Source organism: Octopus sinensis, linkage group LG4 (assembly GCF_006345805.1).
Source record: "Octopus sinensis linkage group LG4, ASM634580v1, whole genome shotgun sequence".
Taxonomy (NCBI): Eukaryota; Metazoa; Mollusca; class Cephalopoda; order Octopoda; family Octopodidae; genus Octopus; species Octopus sinensis.
This window is the reverse complement of record NC_043000.1, coordinates 104,307,080-104,319,267: the sequence shown is the minus strand read 5'-3', so window position 1 is coordinate 104,319,267 and position 12,188 is coordinate 104,307,080. Positions and strand designations below refer to the sequence as shown.

At 35.7% G+C, this 12,188-nt stretch overlaps 1 protein-coding gene across 1 annotated transcript; it reads left to right on the top strand.

Annotated features, from left to right (window-relative positions):
* The first annotated feature begins 2,910 nt into the window (after positions 1 to 2,910).
* Positions 2,911 to 11,849, top strand: LOC115210664 (dnaJ homolog subfamily B member 5). Its single transcript, XM_029779323.2, has 2 exons — positions 2,911 to 3,866; positions 11,297 to 11,849. Exons 1-2 carry the CDS (start codon positions 3,069 to 3,071, stop codon positions 11,525 to 11,527), a joined length of 1,029 nt encoding a protein of 342 aa, XP_029635183.1. The 5' UTR covers positions 2,911 to 3,068; the 3' UTR covers positions 11,528 to 11,849.
* The last annotated feature ends 339 nt before the right edge of the window (positions 11,850 to 12,188 follow it).

The following is a 12,188-nucleotide window of genomic DNA, read 5'->3' as shown; positions in this document are numbered from 1 at the left end:
TCTGTTCAACCGTGATATGCACCCGATAGTCACGTGACTGTCCTTTTAGTCAGCTTATTTTGTCGTGACATTAGCTAGAGACACTGCCAAGTGGTGTCAAAATTTTCCCAGTCAAATACATTGTGCCATGCAGTTAAAAATGGATCAGTTGTTGCCAGCACAACTGCGAAGAATGGAGTCATGAGTGAATTCTCTTTATCGTTAGACGGACTATAACAATTTAGACACACAAACGTATTTTTCTCTCATTGAGTACATTTATCATTCCTTTTCATGAGAATGGCTTTATTCTTGTACTACAGTGATTCGTTATTTATATCGACCAAATACAGGAAAAATGCAATTGACTGCCTCTTTTAGCACATGCTTGAGCTCATTCACATTTTGAAAATCTTTGTGCTGGTTCTTTTTCATCTATCGCATTGTATTTAACATGCCCTTTCTCTTACAAAAGGAAGAAAAATGTTGCAATATCAATTTTTTCTTCAAGGATCAGGCACTGAAATTTTCGTGACCATTATGTTCGTACAAGTCCTTCTTTTATCGGACTAAGTATGGGACATTATTTAGATTTGAAAAATTAATTTGTTAAATTGCTGGAAGATTTAATCATTTGCTTTTTTTTTTTACTTTCTATATCATTTTGATATTTGAATTTATTCATTGGTTACACACACACACACACACACTTCTTATTTTAAATTGTGACCTGAATAGAAACCAGCCTCATCCACATTTTATAACTTGCAACTGTTAATCATATTATTTTATATTGGTGACTCCGACGTGATCAGCCTAAGCTATTTCCCCATCTACTAAAAAAGAGACAACGTAAAACAAATAATTGAGTTAACAGATAATATAGTCGAGGTTAATTCTCTAGTATCTAGTGTCAGTAATGTAACTGTTGATCCTGCTTCATCTTCTATGAACATTACTACAATACTGTATTGTTACAAACTCCAATTGCGCGCATGGAACGAATGTCCGAGTCTCTCTGATTTTCTAATTTCAGATGTAATTTCTTTCGTATGCATTCGCTTCCTTAAACTCCCTGTCCTTCAAGGTGAATTTAACAATGCTGTTCGTTCCACCGCAACATCAGAGTAAGGGCTCACCAGTACATTCAACACTCGTATTTCACGGGCAAGCTTGTGTTTGATTCTTCTTATTAGTAAAGAAACTTTCAAGGGAAAAATAGATGCAACGGATTTGCCTAGCCCGGATAAAAACTGTAGCTTTCGGTATGTACACGACGGGACATCAAACATATATTTCCAGTTTCAACACTTAACCTGTAGAAAACCAGACAGTAAACTTCTTTAAACCATTGGATCTCTTGGTCAAAGTTATCTTTACATTTGGCCTTGAACCATGAAAAATTATACAGCTTAGATTAGATGATTATAAATAGTCGAAATGTGAAAACTATTGGTTCGCTGCGGAGATGGTATTAGCTACAATTTGTAGGAAGTCGAGCAATCATGTAAAGGACCCTGTTGTTATCACTAATGGTGGCAGCGATTGCTGTAGAGTGAAAGTAAACGCCTTGCTATCCGAGTCAAGAAACAGGTATTCGATTCGCATTAGCAGCCAGCTGATTTCACTAATATCTCTGCAGGAAAAGGCATAAAATATCACAAAAGGAAATATTTGGCAAACAAATATAATGTAGTCGGATCCTGTTGGGAATATCCTAAAAACAAAGTTTGTGATCCGGTTTTGTTTTATAGAATAAAATGGGTTGATTCGTTGTCATAACTATTGAATCTGAAACTTTTTGTCAAAAAATTCGTCATCAGTGACGGAAACAGTATTAGTTCAAAATTGCAGTCTATCTTACTCAACGTAGATAAACTGTAAACAATCACGTAATTGCATTATTCGCTCCGAGAAAGAGTCTCGTATAGACGTATAGTGCTAAAAACCACAGAAAAACATCAGTAGCAGATGAAAAGCGCCCAGTAGTAGTGGTAGAATTGCTAAATCTAGATTTCTGTGTATTTGCACATCACCAGTGGTAAGTAACCACCAGCAACCGCACGCTTTGACAAAGTTAGCTTCTGTTGCTATACAAAAACAGATTAACAAATCATTTGTGTCACCAATAGCCAGCAAGGCTTGGTAAAAATTCGTTGATGTTAATGATTTGTTAAATACTGTTTTTGTCTGTCAGTAGGAGCTACATCTGTCTAAGTATGCGGTTGCTAGTGAGTGCTTGCTATTGATGACGTTCAAATACCCGGAAATCTAGATTTAGCCATTCCACCGCCACTGCTGGACGCTTTTCGTCTGCTACTGATGTTCTCCTGTGCTTTTTTTTTTAGCACAATACGTCTGTATAAGATGCTTTCTCTAGACGAATACCACAGTTATGTGGCTTTCTACCGTATATCCACCTTAAGTATGATACACAGGATACTTTATACCTTGTTAAAAAAATTATTATTCGTTGGTTGTGTTATAATTCATATTTTATCAGTTTATGGCGAACCGGCAATTTTTTCAGTAATCATTTTTATTCTTTTCCACTCGCAATGTCTCCCAACACCACCACTAGATCTGATATTTCCAGCCTTTGTATAAGAAACTATTAACATGATAATTAACCAGTTTTGCTGCTAATTACCGCTTTTCTGTTCAGCATTTAAACTTAATTAAAGGGAGGTTATCTGTCATTGTTTTTTTTTTGTTTCTACTGTCGTAATAAAATAACACAAACATCACCTGTGACGTGGCGTGATCTGATTGGCTTTCTAGATGGTTCTCGAATGTTCTAGAAGTACACGTCACAGACTATTTATAAATAGCCTCGGCGTCTTACTACACACTTTTCACACCGCCATTTTACGATGCTATGTCGTGTAATTGGATTGTGAAGCTTTCACTTTTTAACTATTGTAGGTAAACAATTTAGGATTTTTTTTAATATACTTTAATTGTTGCATATATATCTATACACATTGAGAGAAAAAGCAGTCAATCCCATTACTCCCTTTTTCTTTTATAAATAGAAGGCTTGATAGAATTTTGTTTTAAAAATTGATTTAAAACGCAAAATATAAACGATGGGGAAAGATTATTACAAAATCTTAGGTCTCAATAAAAATGCAACGGAAGATGACATCAGGAAAGCCTATCGGAAAATGGCTCTGAAATACCATCCGGACAAAAACAAATCTCCTGGAGCCGAAGAAAAGTTCAAAGAGGTAGCCGAAGCATATGAAATCCTGTCCGACAAAGAAAAAAGGAAAGTATTCGATTCTTATGGAGAAGAAGGACTTAGGGGCAATGTTCCCGGTGGTATGGGTGGGGAACAAGGTGCAAACTTCTCTTACTCATTCCACTGTGACCCGCACGAAACGTTCAGGATGTTTTTCGGGGATGAAGGCCCGTTCAATTCGTTTATGTTTAGTTCATTCCCAGGTGATCAAAGATCGCAACACCAATCTGGCGGTTTTGTTGGCGATGATATGGATGTAGATGAACCATTCTCGCACTTCGGTAGACATGGCTTTAATATGGGTGGACCGTCGTTCCGGCGACAAAAGGAACAAGACAAACCGATTGTCAAGGATCTACCTGTGAGTCTTGAGGATATCTGCACGGGTTGCACGAAGAAAATGAAAATCACACGAACGATAATGGTCCAGTCGAACAAACAAGTCAGAGAAGAGAAAATCTTAACAGTAGATATCAAACCCGGTTGGAAAGCCGGTACGAAGATCACATTTCCAAAAGAAGGAGACCAAACCCCTTATAATATACCTGCAGATGTTGTGTTTGTCATCAGAGACAAACGGCATCCTGTCTTCACGCGTGATGGAAATGATATACGGTATAAAGCTAAAATATCATTGAGAGAGGTGAGTCAGTCAAGAGCTCGTTTTTTTTCTTAAATTATTATTACTTAATGTCCAAAACTTTGTCCTTAGGCAAAAAAAAAAAAATAAACAATAGGATTGCCCGATTTTTAAGTCTTTAAAGTTTTTTTTTAAAGCTGACGTGTTTCAAATGCAGTCCCATTGTGACCATTCAGTTATGCAGACCTTTTGTATTTAGGATTATATTGCGCAATCTTGGAGTATAACGTACCCTTTTCAGTTTCGCAAGTACAAATGGCTGATGGCAATAGTAATAATGCTCAATGAGAATTTTTAATAAATGAAGAAAAGTTTTGGATAAATGCTTGCATCCAAATTGAATTAATTTTATATTATAGAACAGCAAAGCTATGAAGGACTAAAAAAAAATTACAGAATATTTTTCATGAATAGAACGTGGAAGCTTATAAATTACGGAGGTAAAATCTCAAGAAAAGTGAAACTGTTACATTATACGTATAAATAGGTCTGCATTGTCCTGTCTGGTTTTAAAATGGCAAGACGTGATTTTGAAAAGATTTGACTGCCGTTTCTAGCATGTCGAGGCCGGCACTGTCCACCATCTATCATTCAGTTTTAATTTTGAATGAAAACTCCTACTTCAGACAGGGAAAATCACTTCTATTTCATGGTTGCCTGGAAAGGAAGTGCCCCACTCTCGAACCTCTGTTTGTAACCATTACTGGTAAATGGAAGCAATGCCTACATTTGGACCACTACAGTTTTCTTGTATGCCTTGCTTTCTAAGTGCTTATTCATCTCGATATGGAATCTGTCGGTCATTTTTGTCCTAAATTATATTGTCTTAAAATCTTTTTATTAAATATTTGTTTCTTCATAGTCACGAGTATATATATTCTATGTTGTATTTGAGACAATGCAATGTGTGTACATAATACTTATGTTAATTCATGTTTGAAAACTGGCCGAAGTAGCGATAGTTACATAACTGAAAAGATAACATTCTGTAAATATCTTAACGGTTCTTTCTTCCTGTCTCATCTGTCTATCTATCTATCTATATATATATATATATGAATACACGCAAAGTACAATGCTTCCCGATACTTGAGAAAATAACTACCAACTGTTTGCATATTATTAGGCTTCTGTCTTTAGCTTACAATATATATATATATAACAGCATTCCTCGACAACAGTTTGCATTATTCTGGCAAAGTTCTCGCACATTCCTAACCACTATCGGAATGCTGGCCTTCTTTTAACAGAAGCAATTAGTACGTGGGTGGGTTTAATCTTAATAGTGTGTGTGTGTGTGTCTATACACACACACACGTGTAGGTATTTCGGATACGATTGTGACTTTCATGCTTTTCTCATTAGTGATAATGGCGACTGCATTCTAAGTCTGGTCTACTAGAATCTTTCCAGAAGTTTCTCTTCTCCAGATCGTAGAGAAGTGTTAACTTTTTTCTTTTGTTTTAGTGTTCTGGAAACACTGCTGGGTATTTCTATGGAATAGCGTCGTAAGTGGTCTATTATTCCAAAAGCTGTGATTTCTTTAGATGCTTGTTTCCAGCATCGGAAATATCGGTACTGAAGAAAAAAGTGGGGGAGGGAGATTTCGGTCCCCCACCCAGTGTTGGTTTTCGAATTTTTTTTTTTTCGGATTTATGTGACGCATATTTTTTTGAAGAATTAGAATCTACGTTGTTTAAAAGCACAACCAAAAAAGAATGAGGCACTGTATAATCATAAATGGTGGAGGAGCTAAAATCTACCTCTATGGAAGAAAATTTTAATTTTTTGTAGAATCGTAGTTACGATGTTTATTCGTAACATACAGATCCGAACTAATTACGGTTTATAGAGCACTAGATAATTTACGACGCTTGTCTATAGGAATGCTTGGTGTCGGACTAAATACTGTTGGTTTTCTACGTTAGTTTACATATTTCTTGTGTCGATAAAATGATACTGATCTTGTAATAAGTCTCTATATACATTTATAACAACTGTTGGACTTTAAAATAATGGTTGTAAGATGGTTCTAGAAAGCCATTTTGCTGTTACTACTACTATACTATGGTGGGCGATTGATAATTTCGGCATTCCGCCTTCTCTCAGATGTTACGTATATCGGCACTCATGCAGATTGTGAATAGATGTGTGTGTATATGTAGCTCTGATTCATTGGCAGTTATATATTTATGTAATTTTAGGATAGTTTAATGTCTGTAACATATAGGGAAAGGTAAGGATGTACATTAATTGATCTCATTCTGACAGAATGTCAACTTTCTAAATCAGATGGCCTAATTTCGTGGCTGACAACTGCATCCCTTCTTGAACTACTGCGTACCGTCATAGCTTCCACAGGTTGTTAGAATGATTCAGCATAGGCCACAAATTCTTGAAATGGGTTTTTTGGTCTTTAACTCGCTTTGCTAGTGTATTTTCTCCTACGACGTTAATGTGTGCTTGTATTGAATTAAATGTCCAGGTCATCAATTGTTTTTGTGTGTCTGCTATTCATTGTACATTTCAATGCTAAATTATGTTTCGTCTAGAGTTCGGAGTCGGTGGCAACACCCAGTGAACCCACTCCACCCTTTCTCTACTAAGCAAGCATATATACCTGAGTTATTTTCAGCTGGTTAGCTAGTGACTGCAGCTCTACCATATATGTGAATGTAGACAGTATTACGTCTGTCTCTGTAATTACTTATGAAACCCAAACCCAACGGATGAGGAAAACATACGCTATTCAGTGAAAAATTTGTTTATATGTTGGTGAATCATTTTCTTGTGATTTGAATATGTGCTGTCGGTGGAAGAGGACATATTTGTTTTGAATATTTCCTCATCAATACAAAATTATTGCCAATTATCTTAAAAGGAGCTCAGCATCTATCTTACTTGTTTCATTAATTCACGTCATGTTGTCTGCACAATGTGTTCAAATACAATTTTGTTAAATTTCTTCTAATTACATGAATGTGTGTGTGTGTGTGTGTATATACATGCACACGCTAGTTAACGTTTGGTTCGTGTTTTAAATATGTCATAAATTGTTGGATAGCAATGTATATTGGTTAATGTTCGATTAATCTGGGCTATTTTCCGTGTATCCCTGAATGTGTTCAATAACTTTTATTCAATACATTCGCCGGTTTGTTTTAAAGATCTCTGTTTTTAAGTTCCATAATTTTTTTTATGTAAGTGTCCATATTGGGGATATATCTCTTTTCTATGATGTATGTTATAATTTCTGCGTTTCACAGCTATATGTATGTTACGATTTAAGTTAAATATTCGGTGTTTGTATTTGTACCGATAAGCGGGTGTAGACGTAATGGACATATTGCACTGTTTCGCTGCATCGTAGTAATCCCCAGGCAGTGTTTAACGCTGTTGACACTACCAGATTCTTGTGGTTCTGAGTTGTCTTTTGAAATTCTACTTCTGAGAGTTTGGGTATTCATGGTTGCTTGGTTGATGATGGTTTTATTTTATATATTATACCAAACAGGATATTGCGTGATTGACCTTCATATAGGGATTCTAATTCTGGTAAGGGCAATACTTCTTTAGGAAGTTCTAGTTTATGAAGGTTTTGTTGTATATATAATGTCCTTATGTACACTCGTACTTGCATATATACTCACACACACACACACATATATATATATATATATATATTTGTGAGTATATATGCAAGTACGAGTGTACATAAGGACATTATATATATAATTGGTTCTTGGCACTTCTTTCGCAGCGCACCTCTGCAAATAAATGACGCCTGATTTCTTTAAAAAATTATGAAAATGGGAAATATATTCAAAATAAATGAAGTATGCCAAAAATTAGGAAGATTCATCTATTTTTAAATATTTTATACTAAAAAATAAAACACCGAGAACGGGCACTCGCGAATATAAACAAACATGTCAAGCGATGTGTCGGTTATTATTAATGATACGAGGGGCCCGACAATAACGTTTGCAAATTCTTGATAGTTGTAAATCAGATTTTTTACTGCGCACACTGGTTAGGGTTAGTTTTAGGGTTAGGTGGTGTGGACTCGCTTTATCGTCGCCCATTTTATGATGTTATATTTCCCGTTCAGGCACAAAATTTGACATAATAGTATGTATTAGTTATAAACTGACTTTTAAGAAAAAGATTGTGAAGCGGTCTTCTTAGAATTCGCAGACGATATTGTCGGGCCCCTTGTATCATTAACAATATCTGACTGGTAAAAGTAAGTTATCGTCCGACATGTTTATTTTCGCGAGTGCCTGTTTTCCGTATTTTATTTTTTAGTATAAAATATTTAAAAATACATGAATCTTCCTAATTTTTAATACACACACACACACACACTCACACATATATATATATATATATATATATATATATATATATATATATATATATATATTAGAAGAAATGAGATAATCAGAAGATCGGATGGTTTATATTTACAGATATTTATTTATATATTACATTTTTTATATATATATCATATCACTTAGATCATTAGCGCTTTCTCCCATTCTAGTGGGGTTTTCAAATCAAAATGATTCCTTTGTGGGAAATTTTAATCATTTTATAGAGTTTCGTAGTGGTGGGGAGGAATAAGACAGTACAAGAGGGTGAGGTGGATGAGGAGAAAATGAGAGAGAGAACATGTGTGTATGTGTGTGTTTGTATCTGAGGTGAGTGCTAAAGAGAAAGAGGGGAAGAAGAAGGAAAGAATTTTTTTGGTCTGCTGGACAGAGTATTGACTCCAAGGGAGTTCTAAGAATTTCAGCTTTAACCACTTCACAGTGTCACTAAGTGTGTGGTGGTGGGGAGGTAGGCCATAATATTGACTCCAAGGGGGTTCTAAGAATTTCAGCTTTGACCACTTCAGTGTCACTGAGTGTGTGGTGGCGGGGAGGTAGGCCATAAATTATATTTCCTTTTATCATTGTGAGGATGGTCAAATATATATATAAATATACACACATACATACATAATCTGCGTGCGTGTGTATCACTGAAGCCATTCATACATACATAACCTCTTTCTTTCTCATTGTCTCATTGTTCAGAAATGAACAGAATCACTTAAATGATGGTAATTCTCATTGACAACTATTACATGATGGCAAGACAAAACACACACATCTCTGTGTATGATGAGCGACTTTCAGTTTCTGTCTATCAAATCTATTCCCATAACCTAGTGCTATAACAGAAGACACTTGTCCAAGGTACCATGCCCCGTGTGTGTATGTAGTTTGACATTGTCAATAAATCATTCACTTGCTCTGCACTTTCAAATATGTGGAATAAAAAAAATACTTTTCGGGATAAGTAAGCTTTAGCAGACAAGGCATTCAGCTGTAAAACAATTACTGAATATGTTGTACTCATAATCATGAGTACATATGTACTCGTCCAAGCTATTCTAGCATGGACAAACCAATGTACAACAAACAAGCATGGTGATGCTTATTGGCTTGCTATTGATTTATGATCACATTTTGTGCTTACCACCTCTTTCATCTTACAGATGTAATAAATTCTTGTATATGTGTGCACATGCACACAGGTAACAAGTTGGCAGAGTTGTTAGTATTGGGCAGGATGTCATGCAGAATTTGTTTCAAATCTCTGCAAATCTTGGGAAGATCAATTTTTAGTTATCGGTATTGCTCTATAGTTATGGAAATTTGCTTTCCGATCATATTGTTTCAGGTTCAGTTCTGCATGGTGTCTTGGTTATGTCATTTTATATAGCCAAATCCTTGAGTAAGTAGATTTAAGAGACAGAAACTGAAAGTCGCTCATCATACAGAGATGTGTGTGTTTCGTTTTGACATCATGTAATAGTTGTCAATGAGAATTACCATCATTTAAGTGATTGTGTTCATTTCTGAGCAATAAGACAATTTTACCTTGCTTGGAAACACGTGAGGGTCAGAGACAGGAAAAAAAAATCAAGCTGTATTAACAAATTCCAACTTTCCCAATGCAAGCATTGAAAATTGGATATCAAAATGATGCTTGTGTGTGTGTGTGTGTGTGTGTGTATGTATGTATGTATGTATGTATGTATGTATTGTTTTTGTGTCCATTTTCATACTAACCTTATTTCATTATCATCATCGTTTACTATCCATTTTCCATGCTGTCATGGATTGGATGGTTTGACTGAGGTCTGGAGAGCCAGTAGCTGCACCAGGCTCCAATCTGGTCTGGCAATGCTACAGCTGGATACCCTTTCTAATGCCAACCACTCCGAGTGTTATGGGTGCTTTTTACGTGCCACCAGCTCAGGAGCCAGTCAGGCGTGCCTAGCATTGATGACGTTCAGATAGTGCTTTTTACATGCCACCAGCACGGGGGCCAGTCAGTGAGTACTGGCATCAGCCACGTTTGGATAGTGCTTTTTACATGTCACTGACATGGTAGTCGGGGAGTACTGGCATCAGCCACATTCGGATGGTGATTTTTCAAAAGAGGGTCTTGTATTTCACATATCCTTGAGGGCACAAAATCAGTGACTTGGGAGCTTGAGCTACTTGCCCAATGTGTTGCACAATGTGACTGAACCCAACCATATTGTTGGAAAATAAATTTCTTAACCACATAGCTACAATCCTTGGTTAGAATTTCTGATTTTCAGCAGTTCATTTACCACAGTAGTGTATAAGTGGCTGAAAAGTCCCACAGGCTAGATGTGGCAGTTACTGGTACAATCATCCAATGAGCTTTCATTCAGTTTCCTTAAACCCAATTTTGGTGGTGGTGGCAGTCATCATCTTCCAACTGAACCAAGGAAACTATTTTTTTTTGGTTTTCCAAATTCCTAATACTATCTGATCACAACTTATAGAACTGTCACTGTTTTCTTGTTGAAGAGGCAGGATTTAAGCTTGGGATGCACAGAGCTGGTACAGATAATACATGGCATCCCACCTGCTCTAATTATTCTGCTCTGAAAGGCAAAGTTTACTTTGGCAGAATTTTAAATAGGGTGAATCTGAATATATATTGTAAAGCACTCTACTCAGTGCTAACATCTTGCCTTTTTTTCATAACTTATTTTGAAACTGGTGAGGGTTGGTGTCAGAAAGGGCATCTGGTTAGAAATTTCTCAACAAATTCTATCTGACCCATGCTTGCATAGAAAAGTGAACATTAAACAGTGCGTGTGTTCATGCATGCATACACTTACTCTCTCACACATACATGTGAGTATTGGTAATGTTAATGCACAAAAATATTGTGGAATGTAGATTTGTAACACATTCTTTTAGTGCATTTGTGTGTACACACACTATTTCTTTTGGTTGCATTGTATTTTGCATGATTTTGAAATGTTGACCTTTTAAAAACCAATGTTTAGATTTTTTTGTGAATTGAGATAATCTAATAACTCTTTATATTTTTTTTAGGCTCTTTGTGGTACCACTATTCAAATTCCAACCATCAGTAATCGAACAATCCCTTTCCGTCTCACAGAAATCATCAAACCTTCAACAACGAAACGAATACAGGGTGAAGGACTACCTTTAGCTAAACAACCAATGCGCAGAGGGGACTTAATTGTTGAATTTGATGTCAAATTCCCTGATAGCCTAAGTGCTTATGCTAAACAAACTTTGCTGGAATGTTTGCCACCTTGAAGGCTGGTTGTAAAAATGACTTTGGGATGGGATGTAGGGCTTGACAGCCAGTCTTATGTGATATGGCTGTAAAAACAGTCCTTTGCTATGTGATCTTTCTGAAATAGGACAGAAAAACCAATAATCGAAACATTTGTTGCCTTCCAGTTTATATGGCAGTTGTTGTCCACTGATATCATCCAATCATCAGATACAAGTAATTTCTGCCAACTGCAATATTACTGGAAGACAACTTACTGTTGATGCTATGCATCCTAAAGAAACTTGTAAATAAATACATTGGGGAAACTGTAAATAAATTTGATTATCTGATTTAAATCTTTTCAGGTGTTTGCATTCTGTTTATTATAACCTGCTTTTTAATTGACAATGTAATATTTTCAGTTCACTATATCCAAGGTTTTTGTATTTAAAAGCAATGTTCTTCGTTTCGGTAATTCGGGAAACCCATGCGAGATATTTATATTTCTACTTTTATTGCTAATTCCAATATCGATTAAGGTATTTTACAAACACACACAGAGGACGCAAATATACTCATAATTATATATATATATATATATATATATATATGACATCTGCACACACAAAATGAACAGTTAATCCTAATCCTTCTTAATTTATATATATATATATATGTTTGATGTTTGTATATTGATAT